The 22,855-nt window shown below is 45.0% G+C and overlaps 1 protein-coding gene across 1 annotated transcript in view; it reads left to right on the top strand.

The window, feature by feature from the left end:
* The window catches only part of LOC147624843 (uncharacterized), a 29,244-nt gene that overhangs the window by 5,622 nt on the left and 767 nt on the right, over positions 1-22,855 (top strand). The window contains exons 4-10 of the mRNA XM_086818836.1: positions 84-265; positions 390-450; positions 618-716; positions 832-926; positions 1,166-1,279; positions 1,375-1,442; positions 22,647-22,757. Coding sequence (XP_086674962.1) covers positions 84-265; positions 390-450; positions 618-716; positions 832-926; positions 1,166-1,279; positions 1,375-1,442; positions 22,647-22,757 — 730 coding nt within the window. The remainder of the gene's footprint in view (positions 1-83; positions 266-389; positions 451-617; positions 717-831; positions 927-1,165; positions 1,280-1,374; positions 1,443-22,646; positions 22,758-22,855) is intronic.

Below are 22,855 nucleotides of genomic sequence, written 5' to 3'. Positions count from 1 at the left end.
AGGCACCGATTAAATCAAAAGATGCTGATACTAAGGTCATTAATACATTTACCTTTTCGACTAATGGGTGTGGTTCAATGCAGGTAGCTCAGAAACCACAGCCATCTTATACAGGCCTGGAGAGTACTTGCCTGAGTTGACAAAGCTTTGGAAAGAGTATGAATTCTCATTGGCCCCCAAAAATGGGGAGGATATAAGCATAGGTCAAGGCCCGACAATTGAGATTCGGATACCATCAAAGTTTGTTACCATGTCCAACCACCAGGTATGTGCTTCCTCTAAAAGAGATGCTTCCACTTTTTGTTGTCCACATTAATTTCTGTCCAGAATTTTGCTATTTTGTTAAAGTAGACTGAATGTAATTTGCTTTGTTTTTTTTTTTTGGCCAGGTGAGAAGTAGCCAGTTATGGGGGACTGATGTGTACACAGATGATTCTGACATAGTAGCAGGTATGAGGTCCTCTCTCATTTATTGGCCGTCTTCTTCTTTGGGTAAAAGTGGGTGCTTTGTTACGGAGGTCTATGTGCATGCTTATTATAGGTATTGCACTGTATGTGTCAATCATGTACAAGGGTCTAACATTTGCATGTGCATTCTGTGTTGGTCTATTGGGCAGTATTAATGCACACTGGATATTATCGACCGACTGCCTCTAATCCTCCCCCTTCAGTAAAAGAGTTGCATGCTACTATCAGAGTGCTTCCACCACAAGACAGTAAGCTTTATTTTACTGCAAAGCATGAGTGACTCAAGGCAAACAATGCATGCGTCGTTGACCTTTTTGCTCAGAAAGTTGGCTGCCTGTTTACTGTCTAGTGTAAACTTTGCAGGTTACACTTCAAGTCTACGGAATAACATCAGGTCACGGGCATGGGGAGCTGCAAGTGGGTGTAGCTATCGTGTAGACCAGTGCCGCATTGTGAAGGTAGTGCTTTGAGAGAGATTATCGTGTGCGTAGCCTTGTTATGTGTCTTGTGATAAATCTCCAAAGTTATAATCACTCAATCATACATGTATTGCGATATAGGCTTTGGTATTAGGTTACATAGCAATAGCTGTTTGTTGAACCATTGCTTCTACAAGGGCTACATAGCAATAGCATCACTTTGTGTGGTGGCCCATTCGCTCTTATCATGAGGCTATGCTATTTGAGTTTATTTGCAGGTTAGTGGTGGACAAATTGAGTTGGAACCTTGTTTGACAAGGATTTCAGCAGTTGCACCAACACTTGCACCTGTTGCAATGGAGCGCACTATGACTACAAGAGCTGCTTCCTCGGTACAACTTTTGAATCTGGGATTTTTTGTAGGTTTTGGAAATTAATCAAAGAGGTTAATGTGGTGATGGTTTGCTGTTTGATAATCCCTCTTTAGAGTGCATATCGGCAACAGCGGTTCGTGCAGGAAGTTACCATCCAATACAGTTTGTGTAATGAGCCCTGGTGAGGATCTCCATCTCTTGTGTCCTGACAAATCAATGTGAAAATGGTTCACCTAATTCATACATTTTATCATTTGATGGGTGAAGACATCTTGAGCTATACAAATGGAAACTGGTGAATCTGTTGGGTTGTGATGTTAGAGAGCTTAGGGTGGATAGAAGTGACAATTATACATGGTGGTTAAGCATGGCAAGCACACTAAGCAAAATGAGAAATGATTAAGACTAATGACTCAAATGATTAGCATAAGCAAGATTACTTCATTCATTGATTCATGGCCTTAAATAGGGTTTAAGTACAAGCTACTAGGGCTGGGAATCCACGAGTTTTTGAGTAGCTAGGAATCAATTCAAATGGCCCCCATTCTCTCCTTGAATATAGGGATAAAGGTTGCTATCCTTGGCATCTACTTTGTGGTGAATGTAACTAATGAAAATTCGGTTCTTTAACCTTTGAACCTTTGCTCACTCTAATGCTGATGGATGATTATTTACTTCTTCCAATACTCCCCCTCAAGTAAGTATCCATCACTATGGACATGTGTGGATTTACTTAGCTCTACGAGGCTTTAGTTTCACCACCTTAGTGTAGACGCGTTTGGATTTACCAAGCTCTTTTTGGCTTTGGTTTTGCCAACTTAGTCTAGTGAGGTTTTTACAAAAGAGTAGGGATATTTTGTAGAGTGGCTTTGGCTCAAGGAGGCTTTAGAAAGTCCATTCTTTGTCGAGTACAAGGTTGGCCTCTTCTTCATTGCTTGCAAGATATGTTGAGGATGCTCTCTTTTTGAAGATGCAATCCTTTTCTTCATGGTTTATTTTCCCACGAAAGTTACATTTCTTTTTGAAGTAGCAATCTTTTACTTCATGGCTAGGTTTACCACAAAAGTTACATTTTTTACCTTTACCCTTGGGATGGCCCTTTGTGACGACCTTTCTTGGAGAAGAAAGCTTGGTCTTCACCTTTTCTTTTGATCTTCTTTTCTTCTTCTTGGAGGGAAGTGATGATCCCTTCAAGTGTCGGAGATGGAAGATTCTCGAGAGTAGTGGCTAGATGCCCATACTCCTCATCTAGTATGCTCTTTAGGAGGGCTTCTTTAGGAGGACTGCCACTACATCATCATCATCCACTGGTGCTCCAATAGCTAAGAGTTGAGTCATGGGACTCTTCATGTGAAACTCCACCGGTCAGTGTGGAATGTTTGGTTGAACACAATGCTAATCAATGCACTCAAATACACCAAGATTTAATGGACAACAAGCATAATACAAGATGTAATTTGCTGAATTGACAAGAGATGCACAATGAGCCAGAATGGCCGGTCTCTCCATCAAATAATGTTTATTGATCTTGGGAGAATCAAGTATATAGCGTCATGGGCATTTCTGACCAGATTTCCATACCAATGCATATGAATACAATATTGCAAACAATAAGGTTATCGGTGAAGATTTGCAACTCACACTACTCTCTCAAGTGCCCATGTTCCCTACCATCTGCTCTCTATTGTTCCACCAACACATGGTAGAGACAATCTGCAAGAGAGCACGTAGGACGAGAACACTACACAGGGTATGTGAACATGGAGTCCTGCTCCTCCCTCTTGCCACTTGCTTCCATAATTGAGCATTAAAGCTTACCAATCACAAGTAGAGTCGATGACAATGGAAGTCTTCGTGATGGAAGCGTCTAGAGTGTTGAAACCTTCAATTTGTTGCGATCCTTCGCGCTAAAAGTCTTCAAGAGGGGATGAAGGGAACCCTGGGAAAGCTTCCCCCATGGTTCAACTTGAGAAAGGAAGGCTGAAATTAGGGTTTTCAGCCACAGCAAATATAAGAGCTGTTTTGCTGAATTTCACTCATCGGGAGTATGTACCTGGAAACACTCTTGGAAGCTTGGAAACACTTTAGCAAGCTTGGACATGGTGTTGGGAGGAAGAAAGTGCAGAAAATACAGCCAAAAGACCTCATGAAGGGAGGTGCCTACTTCTAGAGAGAGGAAAGAGAGATGATGAGGTGTCCACTCTGGGTGTCAGGCAGAGAGGACAAGTGACTTGTGGTGCAAGCTTGGATGGACACATGGCTGGTTGCTCTCTTTGACCAAAGGGGATAAGGTCTGGGCGGTGGGCATTGAGCTTGTCCGCCTTGGGAGATCAGTGTGCGAGCACAAGGCTGGTCATAATTTGTAAGTGAGTTTTGGTCGCCCAAACTTTAATAAAGTGTGTATACACTCACTTATAACTTAATGCTAGTTCTTAAGGCTAGGTTTTGACCAATACTTACTACCGGTCACATGCCACATAACCATGTCAGTAGATAGTTTCACACACACGGTTCACAGGGGGGTGTCCCCTTATCCTGAACTACACATTAGTCAAGCAGACATGAAAACAACATGCAAATTCAATTTTCAGGCAAGCACATAAAGATGCTATGCAATGCAACATTGTTATGGACAATCCGCGTTTATGAGACTACCGAAATAGACGTGTTTCAGGCAAGTATACGAGGTACGAGACCCAATGGAATACCAATTGTGACATGTGAGGGATTGATCGTAGTAGAACAACCTTAGGCTTAACTAAACTTCACTTAGAAAACACTTAAGAGAAAGAGAATGGTTTCCGTGCAAATGCAATGCAGCTATATTAAATGCGATGGTTACAATGAGATCTATGAATAGATCTATGCCTATCCTAAATGAGTATCCTTCTCGGGAAGAGAGAGATATGTTGAATGATGATGATGACTCAATGTTCCTTTCTCCAATGCTGAGGTCCACCCTCACCCTTGAGATGCTGACTTTCCTCTATGTAGGAGATGGCTGAATGTTGAGGGCTGCCTATGAATGATGCCCTTGCTCCTCAGGCTGGAAACGCTGAGAAGAAGAAAATGTTTTGAATGAATGATGCGTTATGCCTTATATATATGAATTTACTGCGGGTCGGCCAGAATAACACTGTCGGCTTGCTTGTCTTGGACCTCCACGACCTAATAAATGCCAACAAACCTCTTTACATACTGTCGGCTGGTTCCACAGGCCCCGACCTATTGTGATGCATGCCCTAAATGCTTGGATTTCTCTATGAACTGTGGTAGGTGCTGTAACAATTCCATACAGTGCTGTAACTACTATGATCTATGCTTGGGTACATGTCTTAACTGATGTAGATGGTTGTTTAATGCTCAAAAGCCATGCTTAATGCTCAAGAATGCTAAAAATGCCATGTCACCTGTACACCAACGGGGTGTGCACGTGACATTCCCCTCTGCTAAACTATTGCTAGGTGGTACACTTGACAACCTTTTGACTCCTATGCTGATTCTCCTCCACTGAAACCATTGCCCCACTTTGTCTTGTTCTCCCGGGACTGAGGTTGACTGTAGGAGTTGAATCCTTTGAGCCAAAGACTTCTCCACTACGGGAACTGCATGGCAAATGCTGATAAATCTGCTTGGAAAAACTTGAATCACCATTGACCTATCTGTGGAATCCTTTCACACACCATCTCCATTAGTCATGGGCCTCTGAACCTCTTGAGGCGATGTTGGAGCCACTTCTGTCTTCTTATGTGGAAGAGAACCCCCTCCTGATGCCAGTTGAAGCCTTGCTCCCTCGATGATGGATGTCATTCTTTCCCAGAAAACTCATGGGTAAATCATGTATGCCTTGCACATGCAAGATGCTTAGACTGACTATCTTTACTGGACTGCTAGGATGACTTCTATATTGATGCAAGCCATGTGCTACCCTATATGTTATGCAAGAATTCAAATGAATGGGTTATTGATGCATGCCTAAGGGGAAAACCCTAAGGATGGCTTGCAAGATCTTGAGAACTGGATTTAACTGAGCGGAAGCGACTAACATGTTGGCTTACTAAATGACTCATGGAATGAACATAAACTAAGGCTGGTTACCTTGTAACGCTCTGATACCAATGTGACATGCGAGGGATTGTTCGTAGTAAAACTGTAACGTGCGGAAGCTCTGGGTAGTCTTCTTTCAGCCCTAAACACTCTTGAAAACCTTCTGATGCAAAACGCACCATCTGATGCAAAAACGCAGGTAGAGAGAGAGTAGAGAGAGAGAGTGAGAAGTGCTGGAAATTCAGTATATACTATGGTACAAAAAGGTACATATCTTTGCAGCCATGGGCTGCCTTCATAAAAAGGTGGCTAACCCTAAAATCTGTCCCCTATGGGACCTCTAATGATCCAATCCCCTAGTGGGAGAGAATGACTAAAACAAGGAGCAAGGGGGCCTTTTTATATGGGTCTTGGACCCCTTTTTGTGCTGGCCGACTGCTGGTCGGCCAGTTCCATGTCCACACATACTAGCAAACGCTGCCCGACTGGAGGATCTACTTGTCCTTGATGCGCCTGATGCTGCCCATGTCCTCTGATTCAGCCGACTGGTTCTGGGAGCAGCCGACAGCATCCCTTTGGTTCTTCTCCAAGCCTTGCTTCAGTCTACACTGCCAAGAGTGCTCTATGTTTTGCTCCAAGTCCTGCTCCATGTCCATCTTCTACTGGTTCATAGTCTTTATCTGCTTGCCCCTTCTGGATTTAGTCTTGAGAAAGTCCATGGCATTGCTGATGCACATGACATCCCCCTCTGCTAAACTTGATGACGGGAATCCAACCTGCTCTTGGATGACTGTCATCATCCCAATCCTGTTCCGAAGTCCCTCTGTCATCATCCATCCCTGGCAAACCTTTTTTCTCTGAAAATCCGATCTGTTCTCCAAACCACTCTGTCTCTGATGAAGATCTATGCATCTGGTCTTCCTCTAGTCCACAATCCATTCCTGCCCTGACTCTGAACACTGTCTTGGTCTTCGTTCCTGGAACTGAGTCTGGCACTCTCACATCACCCTTGGAGGATCAACCTCCCTTGGGACCGTTCTCTTAGAACCTATCTGGCTCACGGAACTGCCATCCCCATCTGGCACTGTGGAACACCACCAACAAACCTCCTGGGAGTTCTTCCCGATCTGTGTTCCCGCCTTGGGCTTCGAATCCGTGTACTTTCCTGTACCTTGGACCTGTACACCATCATCTGGGACTGAATCAGTGTTTAGCTTTGCTGAGCCTGATGCTCTGATACCAATGTAACACGCGGAAGCTCTGGGGAGTCTTCTTTCAGCCCTAAACACTCTTGAAAACCTTCTGATGCAAAAAACGCACCATCTGATGCAAAAACGTAGGTAGAGAGAGAGTAGAGAGAGAGAGAGAGAAGTGCTGGAAATTCAGTATATACTATGGTACAAAAAGGTACATATCTTTGCAGCCCTTGGCTGCCTTCATAAAAAGGTGGCTAACCCTAAAATCTGTCCCCTATGGGACCTCTAGTGATCCAATCCCCTAGTGGGAGAGAATCCTAAAACAAAGAGCAAGGGTGCCTTTATATAGGCCTTGGAGTATGTGGGAAACTGGCCGACTGCTGGTCGGCCAATTACTAACTCATAAAATCAATTAATTGCAGCCGACTGGGTCTTCTGGATGCGCCTGCTGCCAGCACCTTCTGTCCTGCAGCCGACAGCCCTTTGGTACTGCTGATGTCATCCTCCATGCAGCCGACAGCCCTTCTGATCCATGCTTTGCTCCAAGTCCTGCTCCATGTCCATCTTCTACTGGTTCATAGTCTTTATCTGCTTGCCCCTTCTGGATTTAGTCTTGAGAAAGTCCATGGCATTGCTGATGCACATGACAAATGTAACACGCGGAAGCTCTGGGGAGTCTTCTTTCAGCCCTAAACACTCTTGAAAACCTTCTGATGCAAAAAACGCACCATCTGATGCAAAAACGCAGGTAGAGAGAGAGTAGAGAGAGAGAGAGAGAAGTGCTGGAAATTCAGTATATACTATGGTACAAAAAGGTACATATCTTTGCAGCCCTTGGCTGCCTTCATAAAAAGGTGGCTAACCCTAAAATCTGTCCCCTATGGGACCTCTAGTGATCCAATCCCCTAGTGGGAGAGAATCCTAAAACAAAGAGCAAGGGTGCCTTTATATAGGCCTTGGAGTATGTGGGAAACTGGCCGACTGCTGGTCGGCCAGTTACTAACTCATAAAATCAATTAATTGCAGCCGACTGGGTCTTCTGGATGCGCCTGCTGCCAGCACCTTTTGTCCTGCAGCCGACAGCCCTTTGGTACTGCTGATGTCATCCTCCATGCAGCCGACAGCCCTTCTGATCCATGCTTTGCTCCAAGTCCTGCTCCATGTCCATCTTCTACTGGTTCATAGTCTTTATCTGCTTGCCCCTTCTGGATTTAGTCTTGAGAAAGTCCATGGCATTGCTGATGCACATGACATCCCCCTCTGCTAAACTTGATGACGGGTTCAGCAAATTTGTTATGCTTATTCCTTGCAGGGCCAATGTGACCGCCGAGGAGGTTGCCCAGCTATTCATTCGGCATTGGTACCCGATTGGTGGGATTCCTAGGACCATAGTGTCAGACCGAGATGCCAAGTTTACCAGTCATTTTTGGAGGGCATTGTTTGATAATTTTGGTACTAAGTTGAATTTTTCCAGTGCATTCCACCCACAGACAGATGGCCAGACAGAGATCTACAACCAGTTGGCCTTTGATGTGCTGAAGTGTTATGTCCACGATCAGCAAGGTAAGTGGGAATCGTTTTTGCCTTTAGTTCAAGCTGTTTTGAATGACTCTTTTTCTTCAGCTATTGGCAGGACTCCATATGAGGCAGCGTTTGGAAGGCCTTTTCAGTCGTTGTTAACCAGGACTTCGTCTTCAGTACCGGAGGCGAACAGAGTGACGGAGACTTACCAGGAGATCCTAGAGTCCGTTAAAGACAGATTGGCTAAAGCGCAAGAGGCCTACACTCGACAGGCCAATAAAGACCGAAGGGACATGAAGTTTTCGGAAGGAGATTGGGTGTATCTTCGGATTATGAAGCAAAGATTGAAGCAGGTGGGTAAGCGATGCCCAAAGTTGTCTTTCAGGAGCTTCGGACCATTCCCCATCTGGAAAAAGATTAATGAGGTGTCTATGCAGTTAAAGCTACCTCCGAGTTGGACTATGCACGATGTATTTCATGTCAGTTGGTTAAAGCCATATGCAGGTCCCACCCCCTTCAGAGGTCAAAGACGAAGCGGAACCAGACATCATTGATGAAGCAGAAGTAATGGTTCCAGAACAGATCCTTCTGCACCGTTTCAAGCATGGCTCAGGCCGAAGACTACGACAGTTCCTCACGAAGTTTCAGGACCGAGGAACTCATGAAGCGGTATGGCTCGACAAAGGATTTTTCGAAGACTATCCGGCATTATTGACGGATTATTTGGAGGCTATGCAGCTTCCGTCAAGTTAAGCAGAAGGGGATGTCACGTGCATCCCGCACTTGGATGCCACGTAGACATTTCTGTACAGTAGGTGCAGGACCTGGGATGGTGAACTGGTCCCATGTGAGCCCAGTCCGGGACGAGTCAGCCAGGGATCCATCTCAGTCGTCCGAGGTCAGGTGTGCATTGTCCTGCACATGAGTCCAAGGTCAGGTGTGCACTGTCCTGCACATGAAGCAGTGCCAGTCCGCGCTGTGAGTCTCCCTCTGGAATGATGTCAGATGTTCTGTGTATCTGGTTTGCAACTGGATGCCAGGCCTCTGTAGGCATGTAGTTTTGCATGTAGAGATGGGGCCAGCCCAAAGGGCTACCCCAAGACCATTGATGTGGGCATGGGGGAGGTGTAGACCCGCCCCCAAGGGGCCAGGAGGGCCCCGGCTGTGCCCACCAGCCATGTGACAGGCTGGAAGGGGCTGTCGGCCAGCCTTAGGGCCTTGGGACAGCCAGCCGACTGGGCAACAATGTCTAGAATGGCTGTCAGCCAAGTGTGGGACAGCCCACACAGGCTGCCCAGCAGTACAGTACCCTTGCGCAGGGCTGTCCAGCAGTCAGGGGTACTCTTCTTGGTTCATGCGCAAGATGCCCAGCCCATTGAATCGTGTGAAACCATTTATTTACACTTTTTCCAAAGACCTAGTCATGAGGCTCTTTAGTAGCTGGCCGACTGCATATAGTAGAGGGTATAAATACCCAAGACATAGATCATTTCATTTATCTCATAATTCACCAAGTGCTCCAAGCAAACAAGGGCCAGGACAGCCAAGAACATTGCTAAAGCAAAGGGGTGAAGGACTGAAGGTCAAGGGCAGGTTTTCCAGCCAAGAAAAGGTCAAGTACTTTGTATTTGTTTTCAGATTTACATCATTCTAATAAAGCAAATACACCATCCGTGGTGGGGGCCCTACAGAGGGTAATTGGGACCCAATACTGTGTCCTTCTCCATCTCCCCCTTCTCTCTCTATTTTCTGCACATCGTCTTTCAGTTTGTGCGGTAATTCCGTCGCGAAAAGAGTGCTGATTTCTGAGTTTTGAAGTACCGATCCTTCTCCGAAGCTTCCGCACATTACAGTGGTATCAGAGCTCACTTCAAGGACAAAGATTCAGCAAAGAAAACTAGAAAATTTTTTCGCTCGTGTGGTTGGTTTTTAGACACCGGTGGACTACCCCTTTCGGAGTGACTCCTGTCCCTCGAAGGACGGTTGGTTTTTAGCCTCCGGAAGCCTCCGGAAGTCTCCCACACAGATAGTGGATGGTCAGATTGCGTTCCGGAAAGGAATTGCATTTTCCCGCTATGGCGAACTTTGGCGACGAGAACCATGGGACCAGAGTGCACCAGGCAGCCCAGCGAGGGCACCCGGCTTGAGTGTACAAGACATGTTCCAGCAGATGATGCGAGCAATCGTAGACCAGACAACCAAGTTGGATGAGCAGAAGGCGCGGATTTTGGCTCTGGAGGAGCGTTCTCGCTCTCCAGCGTCGCGTTTTCCATCTCCTCCTCCCTCTCCTTCCGTATCCCAGATACCAGATCCTCGTCACAGGGACCCTCTCGCAGGGTCACAGCCGCAGCCAAGCTCCTTGCTTGAGATGCAGATGCGCGCATTGGAGATTCGACAACGCGAAGACGACGCCATGCGACGAGTGGAACACGAGCGTTACCTCAGAGCTTTGGACGCCAGATTGACACCGGCGACGCCCTCGAATCATTTTCCCGAGAAAATGAATTTCAGTAAGTATAATGGTAAACTCGATCCCACTACTCTTTATTCATGGTTACATCAATTTGAAGCCTACTTTGCCGCAGTTAGGAAAACAGATATTGACAAAGTGATCTTAGCCAGTTGGTACTTGGAAGGTGAGGCCATTCCTTGGTGGACTCAGTGGGCTCATGCCCACACCAGATCAAGTATGGCAGCTTATGGGTGGGACGAGTTCGTCCGTGACCTTAAGCAGCGGTTTTTACCGCCCCACTACCTTGAGCGACTCGAAGACGAGTTTAGGGGTGCGCGTCAGAACGCGCAACCAGTCCTTCAGTTTGCCAATAAAATTTCGACCTTGTGTCTACAATTAGGCTTATCTGATTCGGACAAGAAAGGGCAGTTTTTGTATGGCTTGGACACGCAAATCCAATGGGAGGTGCGTATGTTTAGACCAGCCACCTTTGAGGACGCAGTCTCGCTTGCGCAGAGTGCAGAAATGAAACACAATGGTGGCAAGCCCAAGACTTCCCAGCCGGCTTCTCCCAAGGCTAACGCCTCGGGGGGCAAAAGCCAGAACCAGACGGGGTCTTCCCCAGGACAGAGCCCAGGAGCCTCTGGCTCCAAGAACTCGAACAATGCGTCTAAGCTTACTCCAGACCAGAAAGCGGAGGCAGGCAAGACAGGTGGCAAGTTGAGTGCTGAGGAGCTTTCTCAGTACAGGAAGGAGGGTAGATGTTACTTTTGTCACACAAAAGGACATACTTCTCGGGATTGTCCGAAGAAGCCTCCAAAGGCCGCCGCCGCCTCCACAGCTTCCGTGGTGAGCACAGCTCCCACACCGACCCCAGTGGCTACCCCTAGTTCTTCAACCCCCGGTGCTTCAGTTGGAGCAATTATTAGCCGGGAGCTCGAAGATAAGCAGAAGGGCGCCCATGACCAGGAGTATGAGCGCAACGAATTGCTCAAGTCCTTTGGCTACATAGGTGGCCAGAGAGTCGTTGTCTTGTTTGACAGCGGCAGCACGGAGGATGTGATCACGGAAGAGGCCGCTAGGCGTGCCCGTTTCGAGCTGACTCCGGTGGACAAACAGGTTGAGGGTTTTAGCACAGGTATGACAACGAGCATCAAGTATGAAGCTCTAGGTGCTAAATTAGTGATTCAGGGCATAGAGTTTGTGCGTGACTTTATGGTTGCCCCTCTTGTAGGAGCAGACATAATTTTGGGTATCCAGTGGTTTCACAAGTTTCTTCCTGATGTCAAGTGGGACAAGCACACGTTCCAGATTGATCGGAATGTGTCAAACACCCCGGTGACCATTAAGTGTGAGCCAGGTATTCCAAACTTTCCGCTCATAAGCCACTTGCAGGCTAAGCGAGCAGTCAGGAAAGGCGCACAGTGTGCGATGATTTACATCCAGACAGCCCAGACGGTGGCCAGTGCTTCCGAGAAGTACTCGGTTCTCCATGAAAAGTTCCAGAAGATTTTTCTTGGGGACAGTCTCCCTCCCCAGCTTCCCCCGTCCAGATCGGAGGATCACAAGATTGACCTCCTCCCAGGCTCGGAACCCCCGAGCAAGTTTCCGTATCGCCTTTCTAAGGCAATGGAATCGGAGTTGGACCGCCAACTCCAAGAATTGTTGCAAGCTGGCTTCATCCGCCCCAGCGTGTCGCCATTTGCAGCACCGATTTTATTTGTCAAGAAGAAAGATGGGTCTTCTCGGTTGTGTGTCGATTATCGTGCACTCAACAAGCTGACTATCAAGAGCAGATTCCCGATGCCTCGAATTGACTATATTCTCGAGAGGCTGAATGGAGCTAAGGTGTTCTCTAAATTGGATTTAAAGAGTGGGTACCACCAGGTTCGGATTGTTGAGGGGGACATCCCCAAGACAGCTTTCCGTACAGAACGGGCCCACTATGAATTTGTGGTCATGCCATTTGGTTTGACGAACGTCCCAGCTACATTTAACCGCATGATGATGCGTATTTTCCGGGAGTTGATTGGAGTGTGTGTGTTCATATTTCTGGACGACATACTCATATTTTCAGCTACAGTTGAGCAGCATGACATTGATGTGGAGAAAGTCCTTAAGTTGCTGGAAAGCAACGAGCTCTATGTCAATGAAAAGAAGTCAGAATTTTATCTGTTCCAGGTACATCTGATGCACATGACAAAAACAACCTTAGGCTTAACTAAACTTCACTCAGAAACACTTAAGAGAAAGAGAATGGTTTCAGTGCAAATGCAATGCAGCTATATTAAATGCGATGGTTACAATGAGATCTATGAATAGATCTAGGCTTGTCCTAAATGAGTATCCTTCTCGGGAAGAGAGAGAGATGCTGAATGATGATAATGATTGAATGTTCCTTTCTTCAATGCTGAGGTCTTGCTGGCTTTCCTCTATGTAGGAGGTAGGAGATGGCTGAATGTTGAGTGCTGTCTATGACTGTATGCTGCCTATGAATGATGCCCTTGCTCCTCAGGCTAGAAACGCTGAGAAGAAGAAGAAGATGTTTTGAATGAATGATATGTTATGCCTTACATATATGAATTTGCTGCTGGTCGGCCAGAATAACACTATCGGCTTGCTTGTCTAGGACCTCCACGACCTAATAAATGCCCAAAAGCCTCTTACATGCTGTCGGCTGGTTCCACAGGCCCCGACCTGTTGTGATGCATGCCCTAAATGCTTGGAATGCTCTATGAACTGTTGTAGGTGCTCTAACAGCCCCATACAGTGCTATAACTATTGTGATCTATGCTTGGGTACATGTCTTAACTGCTGTAGATGCTTGGTTAATGCTTAAATGCCATGCTTAATGCTCAAGAATGCTAAGAATGCCATGTCACTTGTATACCAACTTGGTGTGCACGTGACACCCCATTCCTCTAGGCATTTTCGGGCATGTACACACAGGCACAAGTCCCAACGGAAAGCGAAGTCCACAATATCACATGAATGGCATCAATCCCCGGCATATGCAAATACCATGGACACCAGTCCAATGTATATACATGATGAGAAAGCACGGGTGGACCAGTTGGGTGGCCAAATGGTGACACCCCCCGACTTCGAAATAGTTGTCTGCAACTGAAAAGCATCCAAGTACGTTTGAAGCAAATGCGGGCAATCTCTAAAGAACTGTTCATCTACCCATTTAGCATGAATGGGAAGATAGTTCTTGAACTTCACAAGGTAACGCCTAACAACTTTGCTTGCAAAAAGCTTGTGTTCCTTGTGATACACAATCTGTTCGCAAAATCTCCTCAAGCTCATCCACTTTTGGTGGATCCTCAATGACTGGTTCACTAGGCTCCGGCCCTACATACTTGCGAAGGAGACTCACATGAAAAGCATTGTATATATGCCAATGACTAGGCAATGTCAACTTGAAAGCCACTTCATTGATCTTCTCAATCACTCGAAAAGGTCCATAGTACCTGGTTGCAAGCTTAGGATATGCACCCTCTTTGCCAGGTCGCTTTGCAAGTCTTGCTTTCTTGACTTTCAGTAAACCTATCCACAATTGTCTAAATATTATCATTACCTTGTTGGGTTCGTGGCAAGTCCATAATGAAATCCATTATAATACTTTCCGATGGCTGCATGGGAATAGGCAATGGTTGAAGTAATCCTAGTGCCTTTTGCCTATCAAATTTCGTCTTTTGACAGGTGATACATGCACGTACATGTGCCTCTATGTCCTTCTGCATACCTGGCCAAAAGAAATACTGCTCAATCATGTGCGTAGTAGGCATTATGCCTCTGTGATCAGCATATGGAGGCGCATGGGACTCATCCAAAACCTTCTGCCTCATGACATACACCATGGTTGTCACGGTACGAAAATACAATACTGTACGATACGATACCGTACGGGAATCTTTGGTACGATATGAAATTTTCGGATACCGTACGATAAAATACGGTTTTTATTTTTTACACTTACAACCTATGGAGCTTCAAGCTTGAATGTGAGGGAAGGTTGGGAGGGGAGGAGTCTACAGTGCTTGAGGAACGAGAACATGGATATGTGTCTCTCCCTGTTGGATCTCCCGATTGTCTCCAAAAAAGAACCTGGATGGGTAATGCAATACCAAAGGTTTCCCAGTGTAGCGTTTATGACTAAGGGACCGTCCTTGCACAAATACGAGCAGTGCATCTAGGGTGATAGGTTTAGGGACTCCTCTCTAGATCAAAATGGCCATGTCCAAATCTTCTCCCTCGTACATAACTTGAGAATCTAACTGTCTAGCCTACCTATACCAAGGATCTCCAAGTGATGTAGCAAGATCCTCTCATCCTACCAATCAAGTGTACACTACCAGTCTACCTCGCCAGATTTTTTAGGTCTCTCAACAACCCCATATGGAATACTGAGTGGACACGAAAGTTGCGAAGTATTGCGAGCATTTGGGATCTTCGTTAAGCAGGGTTTCTATATTTTTTTAAAGCATTTGGATTTTTTTTTTCAAGGAAATTTTTTTTTTTGGGGGGGGGAAAAAAACTCGTACCGAACGATAGCGTATGGTACGAATCCATTCGTACCGGTACGAGAAACAACTATGACATACACTATACCATAAGCAATTATCTTTCATTAGCAATATCTGCTGAAGAAGTAGTTCAAGCACCAGATCTAGTTTTACTCTACAAAGGAGCAAACAATTTGCTATCCTCCAAGGTTCTTCTAACCCATATAGGTGTAAGTCTAGATTCATTGATTGCTGATCTTTCAAACTGTAACTTTCAGCTGATTTGAAGTTGGTGCATCAAATCCTTGAGCATTTCTCCCTTGCAACCAAACAAGGATCAACAGGCAAAATCAGTTGAGAGTAGACACTGGTACATGTAATAAACCATCAAACATGTCCAAAGAATTGGCATTCTTAATCAGGCTTAGGGCTGTGGATCAGTACAACAAGGCTTCCGCGGAAGGTTTAGGGCTTCCAAGTAGCCAACCAATAACTGGGCTTGAATCGGATGTTGCGTGATGTTTTTGTGTGGTGAACAGGATCATCACACACCGACTCCGATTACCTTGCTCGACACTTGGCAGCATCTGTATGATACAAATCATGCATGGTGAACAAGTCTCCATGAGAGGCAAACCGGGATAGCTGCTACAACGGCTTTCATGACAATGATCTGCCACCACATTCTTCTTTCTTGGGGTGTACAAGATCTAAAAATGAAACATAGAGAGGAAATCGACCATCCTCATATGTTTCTCTGACAATTTAGTTTGGGTAAGAAAATATCTCAAACTCTGGTAATTTGTCTTCACATTGAAATTAGTCCCAAGAAGGTAATGTTTCCATATGGTAAGTGCATGAATTACAACCAAGAGCTCTTTCTCGTAAATGCCAAGAGAGAGCTCTGCATCATGCAGTCTACGGCTCTCATAAGCCACAACATGTCTCTCTTGATTTAGGACAGTTCCTATGCAATTTCTAGATGCATCACATTGCACTATCATGTGCAAGACATGTACTGGCTAATCCGAAGGCTGATTCCTGAAGAGGCAACATGATAAAGAACCATATAGAACTAGATTCCGGAGCTTTGGTTGCCCTTGTGGGAAGGGAAAGACTAGTGGAGGATAGGTAAGGGCTGTCGGTCAGCGTAAACCTGATTTATGACCACTCGGCTTTAATTTTTTAAGGGGTTTTTGTCCAGGATCTGGCTGACCAGCAGTTGGCCAATCCACTTGTAGCTCCCAAGGCATAGTGGCTGATTGTTGAGACTCATTCAACTCTTTATGATTTGAGTCATAGATGTAGGACTAGATTAGGTTTTACACCTTTTCAAGAAGGTAGCCTATGGCTGTAAAGATTGTACTACCTTTTTGTACATTAGAATATACTGAATACTCAGCTCTCTCTCTCTCTATCTTCTGTATGTGTTTTGCCTCAGCATGTTCCAAGATGGTGTTTAGGGTTGAAAGAAGACTACTAGAGCTTTCGCATGTAATATTGGTATCAGAGCTCTAGGTTGATTCTGAGATATTGTTGCTATCCATGTCCCACCCACCCTTACTGCATCGCGCATGGATGAAACCATCGCCCGTGTCTTGATATTTTGGTGGTGCAGAATGAGGCAACATTGTCTCAGCATCAGGCTTAGCATGGTTAAACACTGATTCAGTCCCAGATGAAGATGCGTAGGTCCAAGGTACAGGAAAGTGCACAAGTACGAGGCCCAAGGAAAGGAACACAAGACATGGAAGAATTCCCTGGAGGTTGGTTGGTGGTGTTCCACAAAACCCAAGGGAATGGCAGTCTTCTGAGTTGGGTGCCACTTGGGGCACACCAAGAAAGGCTTTCAGGCAGCGATTCCAAGGGAGGATGATCCTCCAAGGGGTGGAGTGAGTGTACGAGACTCAATATTCAGGAAAAGAAGACGAGAGACAGTGTTCAGGGACAGGGCATGAATGGGAAGGGGACAGGTTGGAACAAATGCATAGATCTTCATTTGATTTGGAGTGGATTTGGAGACCGGGAAGGGTTTTCAGTGAAAAAGGTTGCCAGAGAGGGAAGGATGAGAGGTTTGGGACTTCGTGAATAGACAATGGGATGATGATAGTCATCCAAGACCACAGATTGGAATCCCGTCATCAAGTTTAGCAGAGTGGGATGTTATGCGCAAGACATGCACTGGCTAATCCCAGGGCTAATTCTTGAAGAGGCAACAAGGTAAAGTACCACATAGAACTAGATTTTGGAACATGGGTTACTATTGTGGGCATGGAAAGACTAGTGGAGGACAGGGAAGGGCTGCCGGCCAGCCTAAACATGATTTATGACTAGTCGGTTGAAGTTTTTTCGAGGGTTTTTTGTCCAGGATTTGGCTGACCAGCAGTCGGCCAGTCCACTTGTAGCTCTCAAGGCCTATAAAAGGCACAGTGGCTCATTGTTGCCACTCATTCAACTCTTTATGAGTTGAGTCATAGATGTAGGACTAGATTAGGTTTTACACCTTTTCAAGAAGGCAGTCTATGGCTGTAAAGATTGCACTACCTTTTTGTACATTAGAATATACTGAATATTCAGCTCTCTCTCTCTCTCTCTCTCTCTCTCTCTCTCTCTCTCTTCTGTATGCGTTTTGCATCAGCATGTTCCAAGATGGTGTTTAGGGTTGAAAGAAGACTACCAAAGCTTCCGCATGTAACATCTGGAATGATCAACATTGGACGATGTGTAGTTGCATCTTTCAATTTGAGGAATGCATCTCTCTCTCTACATCAGTCCCTTGTTCTTTGTCAAGTCATGGAAAGGAGAAGTAATCCATGCAAAGTGCCAAATGAACCTGCGGTAGTAAGAGCATAATCCAAGAAAATTATGGATCTCATGTACCGATCTCAATTCAGGCCAATTCCGAATTGTATCAATCTTTGTAGGATCCGTCCGCACTCCATATTTGGACACAATATGCCCAAGATAGTGTATCTCTGACAAGAAGAACTCACTCTTCTTTGCATTTATGAAGAGTTTATGCTTATGGAGTTCTTCAAAAACAATAGCCAAATGAGCTCTATGATAAAGTTGCACAATGCGGAAGCAAAACATAGGAGAGAGGGAGAGCAAAGGAGAGAGAGAGACATCAGACAATGAACATCATGTTATGTAGCAAGAGGCTTTTACAATGGCAATACCAGCTAGCAAGATGTTATAGAACTAGTGCCTATGAATGCTTGAATTGGTGGATAACAAGTGAGAGGAGAGGAGGCCTTTATATAAGAAAGAAAGTAGCTGGTCGATTGCCCTGAAGCTGGCCGATTGCAGCCCACAATTTGGAAATCCCCATGACTAGAATAAATATATGAGATAAATGTCCATCCTAATACAAAGCCAATATTCCACTCAACATGAGATGCACGAATTCTAACACCCCCTCTGCAGCTCATAGTGTGCAAAAAAGTCGGAAGAAGAAAGTGCCTGATCCTGTCTACTAGGAGGGAACCTTACCTGCTCTTGAGAAACAAGGATGGATGCCTCCTCCAAGAGGGAACCCATATCCACGGCAATAGTACACCTTTGCAAGCAAGCCTTTGTGCCACTAATGATCTGAACACTCCACAACCAATCTCCAACACTTCTCCAACAGAACGAGGTATGAGGAACAAGCGGCCCCCTCTCAAAACTGAGAGAGGAAGGGGCTGGACAGTAGCAAACAGTCCACCAAAACTTACCGGAAAACACCCACAAAGTAGGTAGATCCATCGAAGAAGAGGCAGGCTAAAGATGCCACAAGTCTGTGGCACTCCACACGCGAAGAAGAGGACCACCAACTGCTATGCAGAGATCTGCTCCAAATGCCAACACTGCGAAAGCACAGGACCGACAACCCCCTCTCAAGTGAAGGCAAGGCTGAAGCACACGGGAAGAAACACCTCTAATGCTGCCTAGGGCTGAAAACACAGCCCACGCACCACCACCAACAATGGATGATGGAGAAGATAGCATAGGAGAGAAAGACCAGCTGCCACCACAAATACGCAGCCACCAAAGCTGAAGCACAGCACCCTAGAAGAAAACGCAGCCACCAAAAACGTTGAACTTCTTGCAGTAAGGAAACTCGTTGCCGCTGCCTTGAAGTGCCGGTCAAGCGATTGATACCATGATAAAGTTGCACAATGCGGAAGCAAAAAATAGAAGAGAGGGAGAGCAAAGGAGAGAGAGAGAGACATTAGACAATGAACATCATGTTATGTAGCAAGAGGCTTTTACAATGGCAATACCAGCCAGCAAGATGTTGTAGAACTAGTGCCTATGAATGACTCAATTGTTGGATAACAAGTGAGAGGAGAGGAGGCCTTTATATAAGAAAGAAAGTAGCTGGTCGACTGCCCTAAAGCTGGCCGAGTGCAGCCGACAACTTGGAAATCCCCACGGCTAGAATAAATACATGAGATAAATGTCAATCCTAATACAAGGCCAATATCCCACTCAACACGAGATGCACAAATTCTAACACTCTATGCTCTTCTTTGGTCTTTGAGAAGACTAGGATGTCATCAAAGAAGACACTTCTAAATTTCCTGTACCCATGGAACATGCGATCCATCATTCTATTGAATGTAGCCGGGGCATTTGTAAAACCAAAAGGCATAACAAGATACTCATAGAGGCCAAATGCTGTCTTGAAAGCAGTTTTATGTATATCCTCAAGCACCACACGCACTTGATGATACCCACTCTTGAGATCAATTCGGCTAGAGCATGCTGATCCATCCAACTTGTCAAGGATGTCGTCTATGTGTGGAACCGGAAACCAATTCTTGATGGTGAGCTTATTCAAAGCTCTATAATCCAATACACACGTACGAGAAGATCCATCCTTCTTTTGAACCAAGAGGACGGGTGAACAATACGGGGAAGAGCTTGGTTGAACCAAACTCTTCTCAAGAAGCTCATTTACCTGCTTCATGATCTCCTCTCTTTGGGATGCGTTCACACGATAGGCTGGCCTATTAGGTGGTGAGGTACCCATCACAAGATCAATGCGATGATCTTCCGGTCGTAGGGGTGGTAACTCATAAGCAAAACAATCATTGCACTCTTGCAAAAATTTCAGCCTATCATTACTAAGAGTATTTACATGCACATTACTTTCTTCAACATGATCTCGTACAAAAATCAAGTACGCAAAAACACTCTTTTTCATTACTTTCTTAATTTGACATGGTATCGATACAATAGGGATAGTATCACTCTCTTCACCAGCATCAGTTACATGCTCTCGGCCTTTATGCATGAAGGTGATTTTGTTAGTCTTGTAAGCCTCGCGCAGATCAATGCGCATGTGCCAAGGCTTTCCAAGCAATACATCACAACCATCAAAGGCGCTACAAGAAAGTTTTCATGATCCACATAGCCTTGCATGTGTATGTGCAACTTGCGCATAACGTGTACTTCTCTACCAACAAAGGCAGTCCTTGCTTCAATTTGAGGACTCAATGTCCCCCACTTGCATGTGTATGTGCAACTTGCCAATAATTGGCATAACCTGTACTTCTCTACCAACAAAGGCAGTCCTTGCTCAATTTGAGGACTCAATGTCCCCCACTTTAATACCCAAAGTAGCTACCATCTGTGTAGATATGATGTTCTCAGTTGCACGATCATCAAACATGAACAAAGCATCCTGATCCTTAAGTTGTCTCCAAGCTTTACACACAACCCTGTCTTTGCTATCATGTGAAGTATTGCCCTGCACATTCGGAACCATATGCACGTTGGGCTTTGATCCATTCGCATTTTCATGTTGCTTCTTGTTTGGGCATTCATTTGCAATATGCTCAGTGCTACCACAAGTAAAGTCCAGTGAGGCCAAATCAGTGGCAACCATTATCAACCAGACAAAAGGATAAGGTACCTTATCTACACTAGCTAAGAGTGTGTTCGCGCACAATTTTTTTTTTCCCAACATGCTGAAGTTGTCTTTTGCATGCACTTTTGCATCACCAAGAAGGCCATTGATCACTCGACAAAACGAGTGGTTGATTTACCTGCTGAAACAACTCGACAAATTATGAGAAGAGAATGCCGCCCTCAAGGTGCGGCTTCATGAAGTAGAAGATTGACTTTGCAAACCTAGAAAACAATCCAAGCTTGGGATTTGGGACCCCCCAAAAAGAAGAGATTGTTCCTGAAGGAGGAGATGAAGCAAGATCTAGATGAGACCGTCACTAGCATTCAGACAGTGGTCAAGGAAGATTTGAAAGAACACATGATGTTAGAAGTCACATTCGAAATCGAAGAAAAAAGAACTAAGGTAGTCTAAGGCCCTTTAGATATGTGGGTAATTTACGTGATGCATTGTACATGGATGGAGATGTGGAGGGGTACTTAGGTGAGCAATTGCGTGGAGCAGTGCCAAAGGTTGATTTAGAGCTAGTATTTGCATCAATTTGAAGACATGATAATCATGCAATAATCAATTATCATTACAAAAATGCCAAGATTGGGGTCTTAAAACATGCCAAGTTTGGGGTCCTAAAACACGCTAAGATCAGGGTCTTAAAACAATCGAACAAACTGAAGGGTACCAAAATATGGATTGCTGAGGAACTCACCACAATGCAACTCAAGCAAAAGAACATAACATGCGCGTTCCTAAAAGGTGAATTTGGGCATGTTCTTGGATTCATCTAGGTATATAATTCAGCTGTATTAGCGGACATGCAGATTTTACATTGTGAAGTTTTCGTCCGAGTTGCGGCGGCCAGTTGATATTGTGCTTATTCTTTCTAACTTTAGCGGTGCATTTGCCCTATCAACTACTTATTTGCTGAACTAATTCTTTCTATTTGCTACTTCCCTTAGTGCTAGGCTTCATTATGGCTGAGTCTGCCTTGCATCTCCGAAGGTTTGACAGAAACTCAGTACGAAGGGCTTTGTGTGAATATATGCTCTTATGTGTGTGTGTGGAGTGCGTGTGTGAGAGCATATCTTGATACAGAGTTCTACACCCACTATTGGGCACTGATGACGTTAGTAGGGATGTGGTAGTATCTAGTCCATACTAGCATAATGGAGTTGATAGTTGTATAGTCTTGTGGGTTGACTACCATGAGTAGATAACATGCACGTTCCTGAAGGTGAATTTAGGCATGTTCATGGATTCGTCCAGGTATATATAGAATTAGACAAGGTCAGAGCAGCTTGGAAAGAAGGCAAGTGGGCAGTCTATCGTGAAGGTAGAGCACTTATTGAGGATTTCTGGAAAGAGAAAGCCAAGTCAAAATCCAAGAAAAAACCAATGCCATGTGATTTTTAGCGGAGGTGATTTCAATCGATTCTTGATATTGCAGATTTACTAGTAGATTAGTAGGATGTTTTTCATGTATATTTTTCTTTCTGGACCACAGATTTGTCTCATAGGTCATTTTGGCCTTGTGTAGAAACTAATCTCTCTCTCTCTCTCTCTCCCTCTCTCCCTCTCTGCGCGCGCTGTGACTCTTTGCAGCTTTTGGGGGCTTCTATTATTTGTTTGTGCTTTTGCTTGGCCTTGGCGTATTATCTGTGTAAAAGAATGTATCTTACAAGACAAGTATGACCTTTTGTTGGTTTTTTTCTAAGAACACCTAGATAGATTATTCTTATTGCTGATTTTTTGTGATATGACTTTGCAGGATGAAGTACAGCATGAGCATTGTTGCCGATAGAGGCCTGAAGAAGTCTCAGTATACTTCTGCAAGATTAAGGAAAGGCGAAGTGCTCTATCTTGAGACGCACAGGAAAAGGTAGAAGCTCTCCTTTGTTCTTTCCTGTTCCATGTGACTCCGCATCGGGGCAAGGAAAACATATTGCTGCTTATAAATGTGGTCCATCTTGGTTGATC

This window comes from Cibotium barometz, chromosome 24 (assembly GCF_041138505.1).
Source record: "Cibotium barometz isolate CiBa-2024 chromosome 24, ASM4113850v1, whole genome shotgun sequence".
Taxonomy (NCBI): domain Eukaryota; kingdom Viridiplantae; phylum Streptophyta; class Polypodiopsida; order Cyatheales; family Cibotiaceae; genus Cibotium; species Cibotium barometz.
The sequence above is the reverse complement of the archived record's forward strand: the minus strand, read 5'-3'. Positions and strand labels throughout refer to the sequence as shown.